The 26,986-nt window shown below is 37.2% G+C and overlaps 2 protein-coding genes across 4 annotated transcripts in view; both read left to right on the top strand.

Annotated features, from left to right (window-relative positions):
• The window catches only part of slc4a2a (solute carrier family 4 member 2a), a 31,922-nt gene extending 15,092 nt beyond the window's left edge, over window positions 1-16,830 (top strand). For 2 of the 3 annotated variants that reach the window (XM_016445502.1, XM_016445500.1), the window contains 22 exons: window positions 572-728; window positions 1,911-2,161; window positions 2,238-2,374; window positions 2,476-2,687; window positions 4,661-4,800; window positions 5,213-5,269; window positions 6,471-6,651; window positions 6,774-6,909; window positions 7,031-7,220; window positions 7,310-7,415; window positions 7,509-7,693; window positions 8,801-9,017; window positions 9,128-9,331; window positions 9,432-9,580; window positions 9,893-10,087; window positions 10,419-10,631; window positions 10,776-10,865; window positions 11,965-12,131; window positions 12,226-12,479; window positions 13,791-13,960; window positions 14,100-14,273; window positions 15,288-16,830. In XM_016445502.1, the coding sequence (XP_016300988.1) occupies window positions 572-728; window positions 1,911-2,161; window positions 2,238-2,374; window positions 2,476-2,687; window positions 4,661-4,800; window positions 5,213-5,269; window positions 6,471-6,651; window positions 6,774-6,909; window positions 7,031-7,220; window positions 7,310-7,415; window positions 7,509-7,693; window positions 8,801-9,017; window positions 9,128-9,331; window positions 9,432-9,580; window positions 9,893-10,087; window positions 10,419-10,631; window positions 10,776-10,865; window positions 11,965-12,131; window positions 12,226-12,479; window positions 13,791-13,960; window positions 14,100-14,273; window positions 15,288-15,368 (3,666 nt within the window). In that variant the 3' untranslated portion in view covers window positions 15,369-16,830. The remainder of the gene's footprint in view (window positions 1-571; window positions 729-1,910; window positions 2,162-2,237; window positions 2,375-2,475; window positions 2,688-4,660; window positions 4,801-5,212; window positions 5,270-6,470; window positions 6,652-6,773; window positions 6,910-7,030; window positions 7,221-7,309; window positions 7,416-7,508; window positions 7,694-8,800; window positions 9,018-9,127; window positions 9,332-9,431; window positions 9,581-9,892; window positions 10,088-10,418; window positions 10,632-10,775; window positions 10,866-11,964; window positions 12,132-12,225; window positions 12,480-13,790; window positions 13,961-14,099; window positions 14,274-15,287) is intronic. The other variant, XM_016445503.1, reaches the window with a different exon arrangement.
• A 2,262-nt stretch (window positions 16,831-19,092) lies between these two features.
• LOC107657411 (nucleolar transcription factor 1-A-like) overlaps window positions 19,093-26,986 on the top strand; it is a 13,327-nt gene continuing 5,433 nt past the window's right edge. Inside the window, exons 1-5 of the mRNA XM_016445465.1 lie at window positions 19,093-19,234; window positions 24,387-24,493; window positions 24,623-24,804; window positions 25,010-25,093; window positions 25,227-25,382. Coding sequence (XP_016300951.1) covers window positions 24,436-24,493; window positions 24,623-24,804; window positions 25,010-25,093; window positions 25,227-25,382 — 480 coding nt within the window. The 5' untranslated portion in view covers window positions 19,093-19,234; window positions 24,387-24,435. The remainder of the gene's footprint in view (window positions 19,235-24,386; window positions 24,494-24,622; window positions 24,805-25,009; window positions 25,094-25,226; window positions 25,383-26,986) is intronic.

Raw genomic sequence — 26,986 nt, 5'->3', positions numbered from 1 at the left:
GAGAAAGAGGCTTTTTTTGAGTCAGATGGAGTAGTTCCAGCATATACCAGCAGGGGCTAACCAGGAAAAACAACCTTTTTTTTTCTTTTTTTTTTTACTGTTTTTCATTGTGCCTTTGCATGCATGATTACAGTATTTATAAGTATGGAACAAGTAGCTTGAATTATCTTTCAGTGAAAAAGGCAATTTTATTGTGGGAGATTTCATGTATTAGATTTATTTATATAAGATTTATACAAAAATCATCTTATTTATATATTCTTTTCTCCTTATTTGTGTTTAATTAATTTTAAATAAATGTTAAATCACTTTTTATAATTTTTCTTATGCATCTGTTACGGATATTTTATGATCATTTTCAAATAAAAAAAATGTTTATGTTATGAATTAGCATAGTGTATAAACTGTGCTATATAAATTAATTCACCTTGTCTATGATGTACAAATAAGAACCTGAGATTGCATGTCTGAATGACTCTCTTTCTTGCATAACATCTGCTTTGATATCTACGTAGGCTATTTGAAAAGAAATGAAAGTTAATATAATATTTTTCTCTCTGGTTACATGTAGCCTGTTGCAGTGCATTCTCCGCCCCAGCGATGTGATGATGATGATGAAGGGGACTTGAACAAGACACTGGGAGTGCAGCGTTTCCAGCAGATCCTCACACCCCCCCAGCGCGTGCCCATCGAACAACACCGCACCTTTAATGAGGAGGACTTTGAGTGTGAGAGCTTTACTACTGATGCATTTGGTCTATAGCCTTAAAAACATTCTTCATATTATAAATGACTAAATTAAATGAGAATGCATATTAATTTGACTGTTTTATTGATATTTATAGTGTTTTATGGTGTTTTTTTCTAAAATTTTTCTCAAAATTATATTAATATTAAGAAAACAACAAAAGTGAAAAGTCTGTCATTGTTTACTCTTCCTCATATCATTCCAAATCTCTATGCCTTTCTTCCATGGTTTGCAAAAATTAAATCAGTAAATGCTCAATGAATCATAAATGGCTCAATGGATAGTTAGTGAGACTACGAAGCCCTTAAGGGGAAATTAAATTATATTTCAATGCATTTGCGTTTTCCTGCAAAAGTATTTTGTTCTCCTGAGAAACTTTGTGTTTGTTTGCAATATAGAGCACTGGTTTTCCTTCTCAGTCAAGAGTGCAAGCACACTTTCAAGGGCATGCTAGAAGACATGCTTAAAAGGAATCTGGCCAATGGCCATTTGTGATTGCAGTTGCACATTGTAATACACATTTTCATAGAAAACATATTCAGGTATGTCACTGTGGTGCAGTGAATAATTCATAGGAGTGCTGTCAGTTCAGATTTTTATGTCCACAGAGTGTGGCTTTATAACCAAGTGAAAACATGGACATTTTAAATTTTGTACTTGAGGTTATTGTATTGTTACCACCCAACCAATCAATACAGCAAATATTACAAAGAAATGTACAACTCTCATTAGAAGGGTTTTACTCCCGTGGCTCTTTTCTAATCAGTGAAATACAAAGTTCTGGCATGAAACTCTAGATGACGCAGTCCGATAAATCTAACTCATAATGACATCATCATCATAGCAAGTCTCGGTACTTGCTCTGCCGCAGTAGCAGCAGCGTAGCAGATCTATTCCGCTAAGACCAAACACATTAACATTGTCATGCACATTACCATGCAAATCACTCCGAGAGTTGTCATGACAGAAATATAGTTTTCCCTCCCACCTCATATTATTTCTATCTCAAAAGTTTTGTAAGAGAATGCAAAGTTTCTCAGGGGAACACAAACACATTGAAATATGATTTTTTTTTGTCCTATCTATTTTTTTTTTTACCATTTCCCTTAAGGGGCTCTGTAGTGATGCTCTTCTAAGTCTTTGATGTTTTTGGCATTTGTAGATCACCGTCACACCTCTCTACACATTCACCACCCTCTGTCTAAACACCTCCCAGAGGGCCGGAGGAAAAAGCCCGGAAGAAAGCGGAAGGACTCAGGACGGAGGAGGAGTTCATCTATGGGATCAGCTCCCCCGATAGATGAGGATGAAGAGGATGAAGAGGTGGATGAAGATTCTTGTAGCCAGCAGGATAAAGAGGGCAATGTCACCACCACACCTACACCGGAAACGGACACAGAGGTGGACGCACAGGTAGTCGAGTCACACACACACACACTAACACACTACTTGTTATGATCTTACTAACTTCTTTCTTGTTGGCCCACAGTTTTTTGTATCAGAAGATGATCCCGACTCCACTGTAAAGAAGAACGGTAAAGACTCACCACAACGAAAGCTGCCAATCATACCCCATTCAACGCTTCACACCAGTATCAGCATCCCAGAAAATGTTGCAACAACTGCGTAAGTGTATATGCGCACACACACACACACACACACAAACGCATAGAAAGAATAAAATGCATGTATGTGTTCAAACTCACTATGTTCTGTTACCACCGCAGGGGCAGAAATTGGGTTCGTAATCTGCCCAATGGCAGACGAGTTTCTGCACCATGTTTGTTTCCAAGTTTGAGTTCTGGCCGCAGCTATGATCTGCAGGAGCGCCGCCGGACGGGCAACATGACAGGCACTTCACTAGAGCACTACCAATACATGCCTACTGACGAGAGCGAGGCACAGACGCTCGCCACCGTTGACCTGGATGGCATTAAAAGTGAGTATGTGTGTTTGTGTAAAATGTGACAAAAAATGTATTTGGCAACGTAAGACCAGTGAAGAGTTTTAACATTTATCGTACTTTCAAAAGTTTGTGGTCGGTAAGGTTTGTTTAATGTTTTTGAAAGAAGTCTCTTATTTGCTCACCAAGGTTGCATTTATTTAATACAGTAAAAACAGTAATATTGTAAAATACTATTACAATGTCAAATAACAGTTTTCTGTTTTTAATATATTTTAAAATGTAATTTATTCCTGTGGTGACAAAGCTGAATTTTCAGCAGCCATTACTCCAGTCTTCAGTGTCACATGATCCTTCAGAAATAATTTTTTTAATATGCTGATACATTCTTTTCAGTTTTTTACAAATAGTATTTTTTTTAAATGATGATGATCATTATAATTAAATAAAAATTGAATGTACATTCTAAAAAATAATATATACATAATCAATGATATATAATAATACAATCAATGATACAATGTTATCTAATATTTATTAATAATATATTTACTAATTTATCAGTTAGGTGATATACTGTATGCATATCTACACATATTGGTGCAACTTTTTGTCCCTTACTGAATGTGTTAACACTTCAATTTCAATTAATAATTTTAATTAATTGATAGTCTTTTAAATATTTTTTGTTTTAAAATTATGAATTCTGTTTAATATGTTTAACAGAGCAAATTCAGAATTTTCCAAGTACCCATAAAACCTATTTAAGTACCTCCTATGGTATAGTGCAGCAATGTATTAGTTATTAGTGAGATTGGTGGTTTTTCAGTGAGTATTGGGCATTTCAGCTGATCATAGATCATCAGTAATGTGTGTGTTTTTTTCCTTTCCAGAGGGAAAATACATACAAAGATCAGGACATACATAATTTCTCAGAGAGAGAGAAATAAATAAATAAATGAATACATACAGTGGGTACGGAAAGTATTCAGACCCCCTTAAATTTTTCACTCTTTGTTATATTGCAGCCATTTGCTAAAATCATTTAAGTTAATTTTTTTTCCTCATTAATGTACACACAGGAGGAAAAAAAATTAACTTAAATTATTTTAGCAAATGGCTGCAATATAACAAAGAGTGACAAATTTAAGGGGGTCTGAATACTTTCCGTACCCACTGTAAATGAAAATACGTGCATACACATTAATGTTACTATGGAGATTGTTATTACCATAAAATCTTGAAAACAGATTTTACATTGTTACATAATCATTATATTTTCTTTCTCTTAACAGCAAATATATATAACAGAACATGGGAAGCTATTCCTTACAACTCATACAAAAATTCAAGTTTCAATTCAAGAAAAATCTGGGCGTACCAGTTTAATATAATCTATCCATTTATTCCTAATTAGACAAAAAATCTTCCATCTGAGTTCTTAATGAAAAAGATTTTTCATTTTCCATTATATATATAATATGTATTGTATCAATCCATTCCAATAACGTGTTTTCAGTGCTGGAAAATGTGTTTGTTTTCCTGTTGTTTGTTTTATAAAGGACTCCTTTATTTACCTTTCTGTTCTCATTCTTCTGAGAATAAATCATGTTTTCAGTCTGTACATCTAATCATCTATGGCTGTGGTTCAGGAATGTGGACATTCTCAAAGACTGCAGAGCTGCCCACTACAACTGTGCCTTTGACGTCTCTTTTGTATGTGTGTGTGCTGTAAATACAGATAATTTTGACTGAACAATAGATCACTTTGAGACACAAAACTCACGTTCTAGTGAGCGCCCAGTTGAGTTTTCAGTGTGTTTCTGTGTTTGGATGCTGAGTATTGTGTGTAATGTAGCCAGTATTGTCAGGGTTAGGTAAGCTCCTGAGTTACTGATACTCACAGACCTTCTGGTGTGTTACAATGGATTCAGTGTTGTTCTGACTTGCTTGTTGTTTTTTAACTCTTGGTTTAGTATTTCAGCATCGTCTTGCTGTCTTTCTTGCAGGTCACAGGTTTGAAGATGTCCCTGGTGTGCGGCGGCACCTGGTTAAGAAAAGCGCTAAAGGTCAGGTGGTTCACATCGGCAAGGACCACAAAGAGCCCAGCAGTCGTATCCGGACCAAGTTGGATCGAACCCCACATGAGGTGAGACGCCAGCTAACTAGATTATCTTTCCCCTGTCCACTTGGAGCTATTTCCTAGGCTTGGGTGGGTGTTTGGTGTAGCTAATAAAACATGCATATTATGTCTTCAGTATCACCTTAATAACACAATTGTAAAAATAAGATTATTTCCCAAATAGCCCCACCCCAAATTCGCACGATTAGCAGAGTCGATATTGCTGTGTTTGGCTTATCAAAATGCACAAACAAAAAGAACAATGTTTTCAGGAAATCAACCTACTAAAGTTTCAGTATCAAGCAAATTGCATACTTTAGCTGTAATGCTTTCTTATACTTGATGAGACAATACAGTAAAAGATTTAGATTTAGTTTGCATGCTGTACAAACTGGGGTATCACTGCCATTGGCTCACTGAGCCTGCTGTTGTTTATTAGAGGAGATCATGGCCCTGTTACATGGACTACAGGGTTCGTCAGGCCCGACAGCTGAAGGTAGGGTGACACAGAGCTGGTATGATTGCTTTGTGGAACAGCTGAAGCTTGCGTGTGCTTTTTTACTCACCACTTGTTTGCTAATACATCTGTACCAGTGGTTTTGTGGAAGGCAGTGGATGGTCACAGTATCAGAACTGTGTAGAACTAAGCTGGTAGAACTGTACTTGTGTAGAGCTGTTCAGTTATTATAGAATGCCACTGTTTGATTTATGAGTAGAATAGGTCTGTTAACATTACTAACATTATTAAAATGTTTGTAACATTACTTAAAGAGACTTTAACATTTAATGTAAAGGATAAGAGTTTACATGCTTGTCGAATCAAGTGGCAATTATAGATTTTTTTTCCAAAAGAAATGAACACTTTTAGAAATGAAGGACACACTAAATTGACCAAAAGTGAGAGTTAAAGACATTATAATGTTACAAAAGATTTCTGTTTAAAATAAATGCTGTTCTTTTAAACTTTCTATTCATCAAAGATCTGGAAAAATATAATAGTTTTTAACTGATGTGCTTAAACTTATTTCAAAAACTTAAAAAAAATCTTATCAACCCCAAACTTTTTTGAATGGCAGTGTAGCTTATATATGGCATATTGGCATTTTTAAAGCACACAATACATTTAGGATTCACATTTGACATGTGTAATTTAAAGTCTCTTCAAGTGGTGATGTTACTCATAAATAAACAAAAACCTCTTTTCTAACAACCTATTAGAAATGTCTCGGAGAACTTCAAATGCTTAACATTAGTTTTAAGATAACTGAACAGCTCTACTGACATCATCAACTTAAACACAATAAATTAGGTTTTATTCCAACAGCTGAAATCTGCAGATATTTTTGGATGGCTTGACTGAAAGAAAAAACAAAAACTACAGGTATAATCCACAATGAAATGTAGACTAATTTGAATCTTGTCTGCTTCCTCAAATGAAGTGTTTAGCATTGCCTGCAATGATGCATGAACTCTTTTTTTTTTCTTAATTTTTTTTTCGTAAAGTTTTGAGGTGCTGTAAACTCTTTTGCCTTTTATATTTTATAAAGAATGTTTACTGAACCTAATCTGACTCAATTAACTCATAATTCCTTCTAGCATAAACAGACGGTTTTCCATCAAATGACTTGTACTGGATCTAAAAATGTACAACTTTGAAAGAAAGATCGCATAAATAATAAATGTATGTGTTCTCTCAGGTGTTTGTCGAGCTGAATGAGTTACTGATGGATAAGAACCAGGAGATGCACTGGAAGGAAACAGCTCGTTGGATAAAGTTTGAGGAGGATGTTGAGGAGGAGACGGAGCGCTGGGGCAAACCTCATGTAGCTTCACTCTCATTCCGCAGCCTGCTGGAGCTCCGCAAGACCATTTCACATGGTGAGAGAGGAATACAAATACAATGTGTGAATTGATTGCTAACTTTAGTTTAAATGACTCTGATTTCTTACACATTTAAAATGCTTTTTGGTGTGTCTGATGTATTGGTGGTCATTTTACAGGTGCAGTGTTGTTGGATCTGGACCAGAAGACGCTGCCTGGTATTGCTCATCAGGTTGTGGAGCAGATGATTATCTCAGATCAAATCAGAGCACAGGACAGAGCCAATGTGCTCCGAGCCCTGCTCCTCAAACACAGGTTAGTTTCACCACTGCACAGCTCAAAAAAGATCAATCAAGTTACTTGCCTATTAAAGAACACCTTACTCATTTGGATCATGCAGCTGAACTTCCTGCTTTGTTGTTCTTCTGTTTGTCAGTCATCCGAGTGACGGCAAGGAGCACAGCTTATTTAAACGGAACATCTCAGCAACCAGCCTTGGCTCTCTCATATCTCATTACCATAGCAGTAACCATATCGCTGCACCGGAGCCCCCTGCCACAGACCCGCTCATCGGAGGACTACGTAACTTTGAGTCACGCATTAGTGTAGACTCAGATAGGAATGAGGTGCTGTGTGCATTAAAGTCTGTGTGCGTTTTTAAGAGGCAAAGAATGGTAAAATAGACAATTAGAACTTTCCCTCTCTGTTTCCATAGAAAGACACACCCCAGTTTTTTGGTTTGCACAAGACCAAATCTAAACATGAGCTGAAGCTGCTTGAGAAGATTCCAGAGGATGCAGAAGCAACCGTTGTCCTTGTGGGTCAGTTAACTGTCCGTATTTAACTCACAACAGTCAGCACATGACACGTTACATCTGTTGAAGCCATGATGCAGATGATCTCGATTTTCACAGGTAGTGTGGATTTCCTGGACCAGCCCACCATGGCCTTTGTGAGACTGCAGGAAGCGGTTCTGTTAGAGTCAGTTCTAGAAGTGCCGATTCCAGTGCGCTTTCTTTTTGTGTTGCTCGGCCCTCCCAATGCCAACATTGACTACCACCAAATCGGCCGCTCCATATCAACACTTATGTCTGATAAAGTAGGTCTCATTGAATAAGAGATAGTGCACCCAAAATCAATATTCTGTCATATTATGATATATAGACTACCGTTCAAAGATTTGGAGTGAGTAAAATTTTTGTTTTTGGAAAAAAAAAATTGAGTAAGGAAACATTAAATTGATCAAAAGTAACAGTAAAGACATTTATAATGTTACAAAAGATTCTGTTTTAAATAAATGCTGCTGAACTTTCTATATGTCAAAGAATACTTTAAAAATTCAACACAGCAGCACTGATAATAAAAAATGTTTCTTGAGCACCAAATCAGCATATTAGAATGATTTCTGAAGGATCTTGTGACACTGAAGACTGGAGTAATGATGCTGAAAATTCAGCGTTGCATCACAGGAATAAGTTACATTTTTAAGTATATTAAAATAGAAAACAGTTATTAGAAATTGTAATAATACAGTATGTGACCCTGGACCACAAAACTGCTCGTAATTGTGACACAATTATGAAATTGAGATTTATACACCTGAATAAATAAGCTTTCCATTGATGTACGGTTTATCAGGATAGGACAATATTTGGCCGCGATAAAACTATTTGAAACTCTGGAATCTGAGGGTGCAAAAAATCGAAATATTGAGAAAATCGCCTTTAAAGTTGAAGTTGATCACCAAATGAAGTCCTTAGCAATGCATATTACTAATCAAAAACTAAGTTTTGGTATACGGTAGGAAGTTGTCAAAATATCTTCATGGAACATGATCTTTACTTAATATCCTAATGATTTTTTTGGGCATAAAAGAAAAATCTATCATTTTGACCCATACAATGTATTGTTGGCTATTGCTACAAATATACCAGTGCTACTTATGACTGGTTTTGTGGTCCAGGGTCACATACTTCACAATATTGCTGTTTATTCTTTATTGTTGATCAAATAAATGCAGTCTTGGTGAACATAAGAGACTTCTTAAAAAAAAAACAAAAAAAAAAACTTTTGAATGGTAGTGTATAAATATCTAAAAACCATTGAAACAAGATCATTTTACTGCAAGACTTTGAAAACATATCTTTATACATTTGTTTTGACGCATTACCAGAAGTATAAACAGCATTTCAAACGTCTCTTCCAGCACTTCCATGAAGTGGCGTATTTGGCAGATGAGCGGCAGGACCTGCTGACAGCAATCAACAGCTTCCTGGACTGCAGTATTGTGCTTCCTCCATCTGAGGTTGGAGGAGATGAGCTGCTGCATTCTATCGCTCGCTTCCAAAAAGAGATACTGCACAAGAGACATGAACAAGAGGTCAAACTACAGGCCAAGGAACCCAAGAGCCCCGAGGACATTGGTACAAGGCTCTCGCTCATATACAGCATACAAAAGTGAACAGACCAGTTTACTGTTTATCCAAAATAAATGTATTGAATTACCTTTTTAATTCGTTCTTAATGTTCTCAGCTCTTCATCCTCCTCTGAAACCTGAAGACGATCCTCTTCGGAGGACGGGTCGGCTGTTTGGCGGGGTTATCCGAGATGCACGGCGCCGCTACCCCAAATACATCAGTGATTTTAAAGATGCCCTAAGTCCTCAATGCATGGCCACAGTCATTTTCATTTACTTTGCTGCCCTTTCTCCTGCCATCACCTTTGGAGGACTTTTGGGTTAGTCAGAGCTCTTCTTTTTACTATATAAGCCACTGTTTTAATGATGCATCTAAAACAAGGAACTTTTGCCTAATGAAATCCGTTCTCTCCTCCCCAGGTGAAAAGACAGATGGTTTGATAGGTGTGTCCGAGCTGATTATTTCCACTGCCGTGCAGGGAATGTTGTTCTGTCTGCTTGGGGCTCAACCTCTGCTGGTGGTGGGCTTCTCTGGACCCCTTCTAGTGTTTGAAGAGTCCTTCTATTCAGTTAGTATTTCTGATAAATGAATACAAATACTACGATTCACTAAGAAACTAAAATTGTGCCTGCTAGTAGTGTAGTTTATTTCATTTACAAAATGCATGCAAATAGCGCTGATTTTTGAGAATAAAGCACATTCTATATTGAGCATAATTTGAATATAAAGGCGTCTTTGAACTGAAAATCACAGTATATAATAAATTCAAATAGTTTTCTGTGCTACTGCAATGCATTTAGAACCTGGGTTTGTGAAGAAGACTGAAGTTTGACTGGAATAATATAGCAGGAAAACTGAATATGAATCAATGTGTTTGCAGTTCTGTAAGTCCAGTGAAATCGAGTATCTGACAGGACGTTTGTGGATTGGAATCTGGTTGATCATCATTGTAGTTCTCACGGTGGCCTTTGAAGGGAGCTTCCTGGTGCGATTTGTGTCACGCTTCACCCAAGAGATCTTCTCCTTCCTTATCTCTCTCATCTTCATCTACGAGACCTTCTTCAAGCTGGGCAAAGTATTGAGATGTTTTTGTTGTTTATGCTACTGTTCAAAAATGTTGATATTTATGTTCACTAAGGCTGCATTTAGTTGATCAAACATACAGTAAAACAGTAGTGGTGTGAAAAACATTCAAATATGCTGCTCTGGTGCTCAAGAATCATTTTATTATTATCAATGCTGAGAATGTTTTGGAGAATGTCAGTTTAATGCATCTTTGCTGAATAAAAGTATTAATTAATTAAATAAAAAAATCTTAATCACCCCAAATTTTAATTAGTGGTGTATGTTTATGAAAGATTTAAATGTGATCAGCATATATTCAGACAGTCTTGTGTACTGTGCAGATCTTCATGGATCATCCACTCAGAAGCTGCAGTGGGCGAGAAGAAAATGACACTGCTTTACCAACACCCACAAGTGACGGCAGGTCTCCAGATGCCTCTCAAACCCTAAACCAGCCAAACACAGCTCTCCTCTCCCTGGTGCTCACGGCCGGCACCTTCTTCATTGCCTTCTATCTGCGAAAATTCAAGAACAGCGCTTTTTTCCCTGGCACGGTAAGCCAGTGTCCCAGTTTTGTGCCATTTACGCAATGATGTCTAGATAAACATATAGGACAAGTTTTTAATGACAGTGTCAAATATCTTTGTGTGATAAAGTGGCATTGACCATAGTGATAATGTCTCTTATCTTTTGCTCAGCTCCGAAGGGCTATTGGAGATTTTGGAGTTCCTATTGCAATCTCCATCATGGTTCTGTTGGACTACAGCATTAAGGACACTTACACACAGGTGAGACATGAAGACGTGTTTATATAATTTGATTCATGTATAATCTATAATTTATGAACTGGTTTTCTCTTAGCATTTTCCACTCAAACACCCAAATTCATTGTACATCAAGCTAAATTTTAAATGACACATTTCAAAATTACATAAGTCTAACTGTTTTAGACATGTGACATTTCTGAAGTACTTTAGAGGAAATTATAGGAACTGAAAATGGAAAAAATGCATAAAAAAGTAAATAATTAAAACAAAAAAGAAAACAAACACAAATTAAAAGGATAGTTCACACAAAAATGGAACTTCTGTCATTTACTCACCCACAAGTTGTTCCAAACCTGTTTGACTTTTTCTTCTGTTGAGCACAAGAGAAGATATTTTGAAGAATGCTGGTAACCAAACAATTGATGGTAGACATTGACTTTTATAGTATGGAAAAAAATACTATGAAAGTCAAAGGCTACCGTCAGGTTACCTACATTCTTCAAAATATCTTCTTTAGTGTTCAAGTGGAGGGTGAACAAATGATGACAGAATTTTCATTTTTGGTGAACTATCCCTTTAAGTCCAAATATTTATAAAAGTCGTTTTTTTTCTCTGTTATTTCCTACATGTACATTCCAACATTTTGAAAAGTGAATTCAAGATATTTGAATACTTTTTAAGGATTCACTCCATTTTTTAAAAAAAGTATCATCTCAGTACTTTTTTGTAAAAGGGTGGTCACATTTACTGTTGTTCCGTTAACGTTTGTAGACGGTATCCAGTCATTTCAATAAGAATCCACATAACTGTGTATTTTGTGTGAGGGTGAAAGATTTCCCCACACAGATTTCACATGTTGATTCACTCTGCTGACCAGCAAAAAGAAACTTGGTTTGAAAGTGACTTCTTTGCTTCAATAGACAATGGACCTTTTTTGCCTGTGATATTTGTCTAATGTGACCATACCTTAACCGTTGTAAGTTACCCTAAGCTTATTCACTGATTAAAGACTGGAAAATATTTGTATGTCTTTATAGCAAATGACTCCATATCCCCAGAAGTCACCTGACACATGACTCCCACAATTTGTGATCTTTAAACTTCTTTCCTCCCCATATAGAAACTAAGTGTGCCTGATGGCTTCTCTGTGACCAGCCCTGACAAGCGTGGTTGGTTAATACACCCACTGGGCTCTGATGGCCAGTTCCCCATTTGGATGATGGTTGCCAGCATTCTACCTGCCCTGCTCGTCTACATCCTCATTTTCATGGAGACTCAAATCACCACGTGAGTCACAGGCATTCACTAACTTGTTCTGACCATACCTATAACTTCCATTATATTATTCCTGGATTTATAGTGATTCAGTTTTCCTTTACAGGCTTATTGTGAGCAAGAAGGACAGGATGCTGGTTAAGGGTTCAGGGTTTCACTTGGACCTGCTGATCATCGTGGTTGCGGGAGGTGTTTCAGCGTTGTTTGGGCTGCCGTGGTTGACCGGTGCTACAGTTCGTTCTGTAACTCATGCAAATAGCCTCACAGTGATGAGCAAAGCTGTTGCACCTGGTGACAAACCACGCATTCAGGAAGTGAAAGAGCAGAGAGTAACAGGATTTCTGGTGGCTCTTCTAGTAGGCGAGTGGCTTAATTTTATCTACAGTAGGCCTATATCTGCACCACAGTGTTTAGCAGCCGATATAGTTTATTGTTATCAGACAATATTGGAAATATATAAACTGATATTAGATTTTTATTTGTATGTACCTATTTCTCCCATTTCTCCATTACCTTGCCATTATCTAATGCTCACATTTTAATACTTTAATAACAAAAATAATACTTACTAATAATAATTTTCCTTATACTTTACAATTAGTAATACTTTATAGTAATAATAATAATTTAAATAATTGAACATGTTAAGTTTTAACTTTAGCAAATGTACAATTTTGTAATGCCTACATTTGCTTGTAATACTCATTAAAATTATAGGTTTTTAGTTTAGGTTTTTAATCAGTGTTGTCAAGTCTGCGGTTTTCCTGTGGAATTGGGCTACTTTAACACTGTTGCCGCGGGTTGAAGCAACCCCAATAAAGTGATATTTATCCCCTGCAATGCGGATTTTACCAGGGGAACCTTGCCAAAAAACATGTATTTTACCCCATGGAACTCGATTTTCACCGGGGGACCCCCTCAAAACGCAATTGGGGTAGTCTTGGGCTAGTTTTGAGTAGCAATTGGGTGGGTTTTGTTGTGAAAACCTGGCAACCCTGTTTTTAATATTTTATTTTTTATTCAAAATAGTAACCAAAATATTGGTTATTAGCCGTAACATAAAAATAATTATTGGCTTATTGGTCATTTTAATATCATTGCATCCCTAAATAAATTCTAACAAACATGTTACCCTCAGTGAATGGCTTGTTGAGTTATTAGTTATAATTTCTTTATATTTGTGACCCTGGACCACAAAACCAGTCTTAAGTCGCATGGGTATATTTGTAGCAATAGCCAAAAAAACATTGTATGGGTCAAAATTATCGATTTTTCTTTTATGCCAAAAATCATTAGGATATTAAGTAAAGATCATGTTCCATGAAGATATTTAGTAAATTTCCTACCATAAATATATGAAAACTTTGATTAGTAATATGTGTTGCTAAGAACTTAATTTGGACAACTTTAAAGGCGATTTTCTCAATATTTAGATTTTTTTTGCACCCTCAGATTCCAGATTTTCAAATAGTTGTATATCAGCCAAATATTGTCCTATCCTAACAAACCATACATCAATGGTACAGCAGCTTATATACAGCTCATTTATTTCGCTTTCAGATGATGTACAAATCTCAGTTTTGAAAAATTGACACTTATGACTGGTTTTGTGGTCCAGGGTCACATTTGTTGTTTTGAACTGACAGTAGATCAACTCTCTTTCCTCCAAAGGTCTGTCCATTGTGATTGGAGATGTTTTGCGGCAGGTTCCTATCGCTGTGTTGTTTGGTATATTCCTCTATATGGGAGTGATGTCTCTCAATGGGATCCAGCTAACAGAACGCATGATGCTGCTATTTATGCCACCGAAGTACCATCCTGACCACACCTATGTCCGCAAGGTTTGTCATTGAGAACTCAGCCAAGCACAATATTCACCAGTCTTAAATCAATAATCAGATGACAGTATGCCTGGAACTCCATTCTCAAATTGTCTCTTCAGATTTAGCTGTGCTTTAACCCTTGACTTGTCTATTTCAGGTGCGTACTCTACGCATGCACCTGTTCACATGTTTGCAGCTGGTGTGCCTGGCTGTGCTGTGGGCTGTAATGTCAACCTCGGCCTCGTTAGCCTTCCCGTTTGTTCTTGTCCTCACTGTGCCATTCAGAAGGTTCCTGCTGTCCCGAATATTTACTCACCGTGAGATACAATGTGTGAGTGTTTCCTTTCTTTTTGTTGATAGGAAAAATTATATTTGTAGATGTATTTTTTTACCTGTTTAGTTATATCTTATGCAGTTGTGTAAATTTATAGTGAGATTAAAGATTAAAATACAGTTGAGGTCAAAAGTTTACATCCCCCTTTCAGAATCTGCAAAATGTTAATTATTTGACCAAAATAAGAGGGATCATACAAAATGCATGTTATTGTTTATTTAGTACTGATGCTCCAGAAAGAAAAACTTAAAATTAAGAGCCGGGGGGTGAAAACTTTTTGAATTTGAAGAGCAGGGTAAATTTAACTTATTTTGTCTTCTGAGTAATGCATGGTTTTTCCTTCTGGAGCATCAGTGAGCATTTGAACCTTCTGTAATAGTTGCATTTGAGTCCCTCAGTTGTCCTCAGTGCGAAAAGATGGATCTCAGAATCATACAGTCATTGTTGGAAAGGATTCAAATACACAAAAATGCTGGAAAACCAAAGAATTTGTGGGACCTGAAGGATTTTTCTGAAGAACAGCGGGCAGTTTAACTGTTCAGGACAATCAAGGGACTCATGAACAACTATCACTAAACAAAAAAAAACAAAAAACAAAAAACAGCTGTGGATCATTCAGGTAACAACACAGTATTAAGAATGAGTCATTGAATGGAGTCATTTTTATAAATTCAACTATTATTTTCTATTGTGGACTATATGTAAACATTTGTTATGTGAAATATCTTGTTCAGGTCAGTACTAAATAAACAATAACATGCATTTTGTATGATCCCTCTTATTTTGGTAAAATAATTAACATTTTGCTAATTCTGAAAAGGGGGACGTAAATTTTTGACCGCAACTGTATATTTATAACTGTATATTTAAATTTATATTATGGCTATATAGTTTGAAAAATAATGGGGGAAAAAAGTTTTGCACTGTACAGTAGCCTCTTGTTTTCAGGACTAATATTAAATCTTATTTTGCTGATTGCCTTTAATGTTGTTCGTTTTGTCTATGTGACAGCTTGACGCAGATGATGCAGAGCCGTCTTCAGATGACAAAGAAGGCCAAGACGAATATACAGAGATGCAAATGCCGGTATGACCTCATTCCTCACCTGTCACTACCTGGGCTGGCCTGACTTTCTTTTCAGTCAGAGATGTCCAGATGTACTGCCTGGTTTTTTTTTTTCATTAATCAGTTTTTATCTCCATTTTGTTTCCCCCATTTTGTTTTTGCTTAAATTATGTAGACATTATATTTATACATATGTACAAGTATTAAGAGGTTACTCAATGTCACCTGAGCAACTATGTATCTGTTGCGTGAAGAAATCTTTGTCACCTGTACTATTAATATATATTTTTTCTGTTTATTTATCAGAGTTGAAATGTTGTCGTACTATGTGTGTGTTTTGGAGGGTTAAATGAATTTATGATATCCAGTCAGCTCAAAATGACACAGGAAGCACTTTAAGGTACATTTGAAATGAAGCCTTTTCTACTGCTTATCAGTTCGTTTTATTTCATTGCAAGGTGACATACAATGTACTCCTAAAAATGAACAACTGTACAGAATGACATTAATGCAAATTATATATGGTTAATATTTTTGTAGCTAAACAGAAATAATACACAGATTTATGCTGTATTCAACTCAAAAAAGATATATCTATAAATATTGCCTATAGCAACAAAAAACTGGTTGCAGTCACCAGTTTATTTGGAAGAAAACATATATGTTGATCTATGAATATGGTCTTTTGAAATTTGTTGCATAGCTGTTTTGAAACTATTTTTCTCACCAGAGCACCTAAGAGGCCTGTGTGTTTATATAACATGAACACTAAGAGAATCATAGAAGTAGTCTTAATAGTTACAATAATACATAAATATACAGAGTCATTCGATTATAGTGGATTTCATTCACCTAGTTTGTCTGAGAGAAAATGAAAGAGAGAAAAGTCATTTTAAAATATTTTATGGAGTTCAAAAGGTGAAGTTTTACACAATCTCTGTTATGATGAATAATGTTATGATTAAAATATCACAGAGCACACGAAATGGATTGATCGTTTAATGCACTACCGTTTATTTTTATTAACAAGCTTCATAGGTGAATATTTGTCTTTTAAGGGAACATAACTAGAATCTATAAAATGTGTTAAAGCAAAAAAATACCAAACAAATGTCTCATGTACATTCCAATCAAAAAGATGATCTTGCAGACAATTCTTTTTATAAAGAAGGGACTACATCTAAGATGTTATTTAATCTGTTGTGTGTGCGTAATGTCAAAATGTGTATTTTCCCCTGCAAAAACTGACAGTTAATTTTACTGTTTTCATTACGATCTCACATATTGTAGTAGTGCCTGTTTTCAGATATTATGTTGCTTCACAAAGTTGAAAAAAAGTGACCTTAGCAAGTGAAGATAGCAAGTATGAAAGAAAAAGAGCTGTTCAACAATAGATTTTTGTGATTATTAAAATATTACTGTAGAATGTCAATGATGGTCTTTGTTTTAGCTTTGTAAATGTTTAGAGTACAGGCCCAAACCTAATAAAATAATGGAACTGATTTAACACTAGACCTTTTGTTTTTATTTATTACAATCATAATTTTACACATATAAATCAAATTAATAATGAAATTGTGCTGGTGTTATCTTACTGACGTGCTATAATGTTTTGTCATATTGACTTGTATTGTTAGATGAGTATCATTAGATGGTAATGCCACTACAATATTTTCCCAAGTTATTCTCAGTTTATAAAAACTACCAGATATATCAGTCTCCGGTGGATATATTTTACTTTTCAGAGTAGATATTCTCCACGTATCCTCCATCTAGTGCACTAAGTATTTATGTTCTCTGTACTATGATGGCATATTTTACAAGGACAGGACAAACTGACAAAACACCATGTGCTATGAAGTGAAAAAGATTATAATCCATATGCAGTGGTGGCAGTGATCTACAATAATGAAGGCCCGGTTGCTCTGTTAATGCACCTATGCTGCCATTTCATGGCCATTACATAGTGGTGGGAAAAAAAGTCTGTAGGCATAGAAATACATACTGTACATAGAAACCAGGAGTACAAGGCCTAAACAAACTTCACTTTGACCCACGCACTTCCACAACATTAATTATTGCACATATGCCTCATTTATGGCTGTAATCTGGTCAAATACCATTTTCTGGGGAAGTAAAAAAATTCAGTTAAAAGGATTGTTCATCCAAAAATAAAAATTATAATTTTATTATCATCATTTAATCACCCTCAAATTGTTCCAAGCCTGTATGAGTTTCTTTTTCCTGTTGAGCACAAAAGAAGGTATTTTTAAGAATGTTGGTAACCACTGACCTCCATAGTATTTTTCTATGCTACATGGAAGTCAATAGCTTCTGTCAACTGCTTGGTTACCAACATTCTTCAAAATATCTTCTTTGGAAATGTATGAAACAATTGTGTCATAATGACTCAAAACTGACCTCCCACACATTTCTTTTCCATAAGCAGTGGAAAAGATTTGGCAATTAGACCTAGACAAACAGTTTACATAAACGGAATTTCAAATATTATAGTCACTTTGCATAATTTTCCTACAGGCATACATTTTTTGTTTAATTTTAGCATTTAGTTTTAAACCATTAAGACTGACTCAGGACAGTTACAAGAAACAAGTAACAAAATACACCTAACGAAAAGAACTGACCCAAAAGAACAATTCACTCTCAAATCATTAATCACTATAAATCAAGCAAGTTTTATTTTAAATAAGAACATTGTCTAGCTGGTGAAATATTTAGAAGCTCAACATGACAATAAATGTATATTGTGTACCTTGTAAAATGTGTAACTTGATTGCCATTTGACTTGGTTTTTCCAGGTTTTCCTTGACCAGAATCTTGAGAGAAATGATCACACACACCACTAATGCTCACTATTCATGAAACATCCAGCTCAATATATATCACAAAATGCTGCCTAAATAAATGCTCATCAATGGTACACTTCCAGTGATCTGTATGAAGCATCTCTCTCAGGCCTGGTCAATCTGAGGGGGTTGAGTCAGTCACCGCTGCCTCCTCCTTTCCTCCTGCCATTGGTCAGTTTCACATAAAGAAATCTCGTGACGATTGTGTACAATCAGAGAGCGTGAGGGCGAGATACAGTCAATGGCACTTTTACTCAGGCTGAGAGGAAACGGTGCCTCTCTAACTGTGATCTTTACGCTCAGTTCAAGCCATGGGAACTTTAAGCACAAGCAGCCGTCAACCTACATCGTCTCCGCCAACACATCAGTTTAACGTCAAATGGAGATAAACTCGACACCAATTAGAACCGAGTGTTTTTGGGCTGCAGAGCCAAGGTTTTTGGAGCGCGGAGGCTGTGTGAGTCTCAGCGGCAGCAGAATGAACGTGGGCACCCAAACTAATCGGTTTAGCACTTAAAAGTCCTTGCAGGGTTGGCAAAGAGTCCTGCTCTTTTGCATGGGAACCAGTAGATATTTTTGCCCTGGTAAATGCTCAGTCATAAAAGAGAACTCTCTAGCAATTGTATACTAATATTAAAGTAGTTTATTATTGTTAGATGCATGCACGGTAATTTGCTACTTCGGTTTAGGTGAGTTTAAGGCTCGAGAAAGTAGCGCTTTAAAATGTTGCAAAATTAATAAACATTTCATCAATATCATTCAGAAATGTATCAAAATGTTAAAAATAAATATTATTTTTAAGTTTTAGCCTCCGCCTTTTTTTCTCGCATGTTTTCCCTCGGAGTTCCTCCCCCTGCGGCGCTGGGCGGAGTTTCATACCGAACCAGACGCTCCTTTTGTCGGATTCGTTTCAACCTGACTCCCCGGGGTTTACGGCTAAAAAACAGATACTTAAATACAATAAAAGCATTTAACACGAACACGTCGCTAGTTAATAAACACGTCCGTGACGGATTATTGAAAAAGGTAAGTGATTTGATGATTTTTGAGCCCGTTTAGAGCGTTTTTCAATTTGCTCGTCCCCGAGTCTTTGTAACATTCATGGCGGCTCTGCAGTGAGGGCTCTGGGGCGAGGGAAGGCACAAGCGGCCGCTCCTAGCTCTGTTTGGGATTCTGATTGACCAAAACATAGTATTATTATACTAAGACTGAATATGTGACCAGGATTAAACATTTAAGCATTTATGTTGACGACAGAATTTATTTTATAGCGAAATAATGCGTTTTTTGATACTGCCACAATCCCTGCAAAAAATCAAAATGTGAATGCATCCACACTTGAATTGTCGGCAAGGAGGTATTTGATACGTAAATATCAAGACATCACTTCACAAATTTAATCGGCGTAAGCGACGTTCCTCGTACTTTCGCCAGTAGCTTGCTCGCTAGCCGAGGCGTTCGGGCCAGCGGAAGCTGCGTGGTGACTCCTGCCGGAATAAAGACGCCATTACCGGGCTTGGAAACAGACTAACGGTCGGTGCGCTACAAGAAACGTATTTTACACGAATGTATTTAATCGGTTAGAGTGGCCTTCACACGAATTATTAAAGCAAATATGCGGAGACTTGTTAATGACATTAATAAAGCACAATGCATTTTTGGACAGTTTACTTTATGCCATACTTTCTGTCAGAAGTGATTAACTTCTGTCCAATACCTCTTGAACATAAAACGGCCAATAATGGCTTATTGTTACCAGTGAGTCTAAAATATAGCAGAAAAGGAGATTTTCCGTGTTTTTAGCTCCTTTGGCACGGTTGACCTTGCGCGCGGGCGGGGATGACACTGTAACCGGGAAACCGGCGCCTCGTGCGGGCGCGTAGAGACGCCGCAGCTCGAGAAGGACGCGGGTGACACTTCACTGACACTTCCCGGTGATGTTGCGCGCTAAATGACATGACACACCACAACATACAATACAGTACATATTGTGATGCTGGCAAAGTATAAAAGTATACACACGACTCTTTGCTTAACATTGCTTAGAATTTGCTCGTATTTATTAAATGTGAAATATACACAAATTACATGAGATGTTATCAGTTATATAATTTATACAGTTTTATAGTTATAAAATCAGTTGATTCTTTAAAAAGCAAACAGTATGTGTTATAGTGTCATACGAATAAAAAATAAAAATGTATGTAATATTTTTATGCATATAATGAAGTAAAGTTACTCGCCTATGAATGTGTCGTAGCCTACTGGCAGCATGTAAATAGAGAGCGCTCGCGGAGAACGGGAGGAGAAACCGAGGCTTCCGGGACACTGATGCATTTTAGCGAGGGTCGTGCTCGTCCTCACATCTCGCTGCTCGTGGTTATCCCAAAGGAAAGACTTTCCTGCCATTCCTTGCCAAGATGACCCCCGACACCGTGTACGTGCGTTTCTCTCGCATCCTCAAATCGTGGCATGAAGCCCGGATAGTTGTCGGTCCTTTCCTCGATGCTTTGCTTAGCTGATCGCTACAGGTGAACCTAGACGACATTCGCGGTTTGATCATGGATAGGCGTTGGAAATGTGCGGTTATGGCATCATTGTCATGGTTTCTCACTGTTCGCCGCCGGCGCTGGTGCCAGTATGTCCGAGTCGAGGTGGTCCAGAGGCGGAGCATGGGCACGTGTTCCTCTGGGTGGCACTGATGACATCCAGAACATTGATTAATCACATCACAATTAGACGACCATTCACAAAATTGAGCCACTCGTTTGTTAAGGAGATTTTATGTCACTAAATCCACCTGTGTTATGGCAATACATTTATTCCTTAAAACTAACTAGCATCTGTTTATTAATTGTGTTAGGCTACTTTTATGGTTTTTTTTTGTACTTTTTAAAAGCTTCATTAAGTAATACAGTGGTAACTAATATCTTTTTCAATTTCAGTAGAACCTGTTTTTTTTTAGATACTAGTATTTCTATGATAAGTAACTAGTATCTGTACAATTAGTCAGTAGTGCTTTTAATTACATTCTTGTACTTATTCCTTTGCTAATAGCCACTCAATATGACAAATATGTATTCCATTGTTACTGGTAACAAATTAAACATTTTTTTATAAAAATCTATCAGGATATCAACTATTCTCTTCCAGCTAGCATGTATTTCAGTTGTTGACTGTGCCTATTCCAATTTACTAGTAACTATTAACAGGGTTGGGAGGGTTACTTTTAAAATGTATTCCGTTACAGTTACAAATTACTTAATTAAAAAAGTATTCAGTAACGTAATCCAAGTAGGCTACCACATTATAAAAGTAATGTAATCTGATTACTTTTGGATTACTTCAAGTTACATATGTAAATTAGTCGTAAGTAATAGTTAAGCCTGCATTTCAGCCCCGGCCCGACTTTTTTTACGGGCCGGGTTTAGACGCGAGCCGGGCCTCGGCCCTGTTTTAGGCTTCTCCTTATTTTTATATTTTAGACATCCATAAATTAGTGACGAAAAAAAAAATGCTCTGGTGAAAGCAACAGGAGACCGTGCTACTGCGACTGTCAAGAGCGGCTCGACGGTGTTTAGGGTGTACTCACACTTTGCGCTGCTTGCCTTGAACCGAGCGCGATTATCCCCCCTCCCCCCTCCCCCGCTGGCCTGCACTCACACTTGCACTAAACATTCCGGGCCGGAGCATGCTTAAGTTCAGTGTTGGGGAGTAACTAGTTACATGTAACGGCGTTACGTAATTTAATTACAAAATAAATGTAACTGTAATCAGTTACAATTACTAATAAAAAATGTGTAATTAAATTACAGTTACTTATGAAAATGTTAACCACTACTATTACATTTTAAATAGGGTAACTTGTAATCTGTAACCTATTACAATTCCAAAGTAACCTTCCCAACACTGCTTAAGTTATGTCATGTATGAGATGACGGAGAAAACCACTTTCGCTAATATTCTGCCGAATAACTAATAATAATTAAATTATAATTTATGCCGTGCATTGATTTTCACTTGTATGTATCAGAAAATTATTAAGGAGGCAGCTGAGTTAATGAAATAATTTGCAGCTTTACTCGCAAACTACATTTCCTGTTCATCAATAAGGTAAGAACCAGAGCCATTATAAACCTAAATATACTTGATTAAATTAAATTAATTGAAAAGTGTAGTGTAGTAGTAGTAATAGAATATGTTTGCGGTCGTAATGATGACAGTAGCACACACAAAATAGTATCTGTTCCGTACTCCGGTGCTGTTAGCGCTCACACTGCATGCGTACCGCGCCCGAGCCCAACCGAACCGTGCCCTGGCCCACCTCTTCCAACTGGGCCAGGGCCGACTAAATGAACCACGCCCCAGCCCGCGGCACGGAGCGCTCACACTGATCAAACGAACCGGGCTTTAGGGGTCAAACGCGCTCGGGCACGGTTCAAAACGCCTAGTGTGAGTACACCAGTGTCCAGCAGCAGCAGCAGCAGAGCGTGCAGTCAGCGCAGCTGAAGAGATCTGCACGCAATAGGCTAAAGCTTCCCGCAAAGGCCCAGCAAAAGTAATTACCATGAATGTGCCAGGGGAAAATAGTAAGGAGATATTTGAATTATTTACTAATAAACTAGTGTTTTCTGAGTTCTGTTGCAAGGATGAAGTTGCCGATTCTGACTCGCCATCTCATTAGACACGCCTTTAGAGAAAAGTGCATCTTTACAGATTATGATTATAATGAAAGAGTTTTTGTTTTCGATTTGTTTTATTTCGTTAAGTAGTAATTTAAAGTTTTCTATAGATATATTTATCATGTCTGTGAGGCATGTAGCCTATTCGCTGAGTTTCGGTTCATTTTTGTTTAGCGCTCCTGTTCAAGACGAGACGGCAGAAAGCGCATCATGTTTGTTTTCTTTATTTTATAAAAGCACAACGTTTTGTTGATATTGTGAGTGCACACAAATAAAAGTAGACCCTTTACAGTTCCGAATGATGTATTACTCTTACCTTTATGAGTAAAAATGACGGCGTATCCACTGGAAAAATGCAAGTGATTTTGCTGGCGCCTCCATGTCCTGCAAAGCACGCTTTAGCTTGCACTCTCTGCTCAAACTATTGGATACAGCGCACATTTATCTGGGTTTAACGTTTAAACATTGTTATATGCTTGAACTGTTTTATATCTCTAGATTTTATTTTAGGCAAGTCATGATGATTTGAGAAGGCTAAATTGATCAAACATAGGCTCACTGTCTGCCGCTGGCCGCTTGGTCGTTACTTTAAAAAACAAAAACTAGTAACGAACAAAAAAATGCTCCAAACGTTTTTCTAAATTAACTTAATAAAAAAACTAAACGAAATATAATCAATTTGCCATTACATACAAAACTGAACTATTTTAATAGCTGAAACAGTAGTATAAGCTGTTTTGGGAGAAGGGGAAAAAAAGACGGGCTCGGGCGGTAATTCTGATAAGCTGTCGGACAAGGGCCGGGATAGGGCCAATATTTGAGGCCCGTACAGGGCTCTACCAGGAACTATGATGAAGCAGCGCTAAATATATAGCATTATGTCAAAATACTCATTTATTTAAATTAAACAAATGTAATCCTGGTAGTATTCCCACATTTTACAAAATGTAACTGTAATCTGAATACTTTTTTTTTTATGTAACTAACAGATTACAGTTACAAGATTTTTGTATCCTGATTACGTAACGCCGTTACATGTATTCCGTTACTCCCCAACCCTGACTATTAATTTGGTTGTAATGCTGCTTATTCTTTAATTACTTGTAACAATTCAAATAGTTATCAGTATCTCGAGTATGATTTTTAATTAAACATTTTCCTCATTATTTATTACACATGACAAGTCAAAAAACAATTGTTACTATCAAGATTGTGTTCTATTAGTAACAGTTAAAGGAATATGTACTAATATCTCATAAATATGTAATAATATATAATAAATAACTATTATTAGACATTGGCATAGTGACTAGTAGCAAATGAATAAGCTCTAGTATCTAATGAATGTCACTGTTTGAGATACTAGTAATTAAAAAAGTGCTTGTAACTGAAGTAGATATTAGTTTAAATGGATGAATGTTGAAAAGGTTTGCCATATTCAGCCAGTAGCCCATATTTACAGCCTCACTTTGAATTGTCTTGTTTTCTCTATGTAGCCACTTGGCCAGGGAAGTGTCAAGGTGGAACTTGGTGAATTCTGTCATCATGAATGGCAGCACCAGGGTGTCTGGCACCCAGACAGGACGACTCAAAATTGAGTCAGGTACGCTTGCATGTTGTCCATTATGGGTGTATTCACACAGACACATTGCAGTTATATTCAGCATAAACACAACCTCTGGTTTTAGCCATTCAGCATGCTAAATGCGTCGATGTGCACTGTTTTTGTTAGTTGCAGATACATGGAGCAAAGAGGACTGTCTGACACTGCTGGAGAGGATACGCAGTCTGCTACCTGATGGAGACACTATGAAGTATAAAACCACAGAGTCTCATTTTGACTGGGAGAAGGTGGGGCTTGGGGGTTTCACTGGAGACATGTGTAAGCAGAAATGGCAGAAAGTGTCCACCGAGGTGAGCCAAATTCCAGTGAGCTAAAGCAATAATGTGCCTGTTTTCCAAATAACTGTAATAAGTGTTTATGTTAAAGACACTTTCTTTAGATTGTCCATGTAAAGATTATTTTACTTTAAGCTTTGCTAGCTTAATAATAAACAGAACGTTACAATTATTATTTGCCTTCATTCATTGGAGTCGTGTAATGATTTTCCCACCCTAGGTGCGTAAATACAGAACGATGACAGAGCTCATTGTTGATGCTACTGAGTATGTGAAGAACCCTTACAAGGGGAAAAAATTAAAGGTGAGATTGCTAAGATATAAGAAGTTTTCAATATTTAACATTCTCTTTTTTTTCTTAATATGTTGTTTTAGCCTGATGTATTATGTCAGATAAAAGTTTATTTTTAGTGTTTATGTGTTTACCTCTGTTTTAGACACATCCAGACTTCCCAAAGAAACCCCTCACTCCCTATTTTCGCTTCTTTATGGAGAAGCGAGCCAAGTATGCAAAAATCCATCCAGAGATGAGCAACTTGGATCTCACCAAGATTTTGTCCAAAAAATATAAAGAGCTTCCTGAAAAGAAAAAGGTTAGTATTTCTGGGTAGTTGACATGAAACTCTTTTGGGAAGTTTTACTTGTCCTTCAGTGTGTGACATGTATACTTTAAACTTTAAGATTGTATTTTGCTTGCTTGTTTCTAATATGAATGCAGTTCAGTGTTGTTGTTGGAGTTTAGTTAACTAAAACTATTAAAAACATTTTTGATAATTGAAATAAACTAAAATCACATTAGACAAATAACTTAAAGGCACAATATGTAATTTTCGCCGCTGGAGGGCGCGTATTCAAAATAAACAAAGAGGCAAAGGCGTAGTTTGATGACGCCGGGATTGAGTGTGGAATCATGGGAGTTGTGGTCTTCATCCCCACAGCCGATGCAATCCGACGGGACTCGGGCAGAAATCATGTTCATGGATGAGCTAATGACTTATTAACGTAGTAGAATGAAGCAGGGTGAGGCTGGAAGCCGTCGAAGCGAAACGAGGCCGCTGAACGAGTGCGACACACTGTTATGCCACAGTCGAGCGCTTCCGCTTCTTCCGGTCGTGCGTATGTGGGGGAAAAAGCAGCGCTGTTTTATCATACTAGATACGGTTGAAAGTTCTGTTATAATGCTACTCTGTGCAGTCGTCACCGGTCTATTAAAACGCGCAACATATTTAGGCCCCGATCACACAGAACGCGTTTTTTGCAGTGAGAGGCGCCTTTTTTGAATTGTTTTCGGTTGGCAGTGAGCGTTCTGCGCGCTGTTTATGCGCCCTGTGCGCCTCGCGTTTTTGCAGGAGCGCTCTGAGCTAGAGGTCTTCACGGGTCCACTTGGATCCGAAAACCCGAGGTCCGACCCGAGACCCGAGCGGGTTCGGGTTCAAAAGTTCTACTAGTGCCTCGGACACGGGTCGAGTTCGGTATTAGCGGCCTCGGGTCTCGGGTAATTTAAAATAAATGTGCTTTTTATCACGTTTATTTTTCAAATCCACTGGTCACAACTGAAAGCCGAACTCAGAAATAACTTGTATCCATCAGGCAGGCAATAATATAAAGTAATAACCAAATTAAATACATGTTAAATAAATTAAAGTAATGGAGAAGCGGCCAAATCAGTCAGCAGGACGCCGGGATTTTCCTGACTGGCTGCATGGCTGCAGGCTGTGCACACGTCAATGCCGTTTACGTTCAGGTCCCGTCGGGTTAGAAAAGAAATGCCCTCGGGTCGGGTACAGATTCCAGGGCCCGGTGACGTGTAAACTCTGCTGATCACGGATTGGCCGGAGAGAATCGTCACTACCTGCGTCACTGAACTTGCGACACAAACACTAGGGATGGGCGATACCCCTTATTTTGTTTTCGATACGATACCGATATTTTTCAAGGCAGTATCATCGATATCGATACCGATTCGATACATCTGAACTAAACTTTTAAATTATGAAATTTATTAAATTATTAAATTACTAAGAGTAAAATGGGTAATGATAAGCACTTAACGTTGTTTAAAACGCATTTTAACATTCAATACGCCGTAATTGTAACTTATTAGGTTATATTTTTGTTTACACATGGTTCAGATATGTTTTTTGTTTACACATGATTCAAATCTATAAATACTACAGTTGAACTATGGTCACTTTAA

The sequence above is a fragment of the Sinocyclocheilus anshuiensis genome, unplaced genomic scaffold, assembly GCF_001515605.1.
Source record: "Sinocyclocheilus anshuiensis isolate Anshui unplaced genomic scaffold, SAMN03320099.WGS_v1.1 scaffold155, whole genome shotgun sequence".
NCBI lineage: Eukaryota > Metazoa > Chordata > Actinopteri > Cypriniformes > Cyprinidae > Sinocyclocheilus > Sinocyclocheilus anshuiensis.
This window is presented reverse-complemented; position numbering and strand designations above follow the sequence as displayed.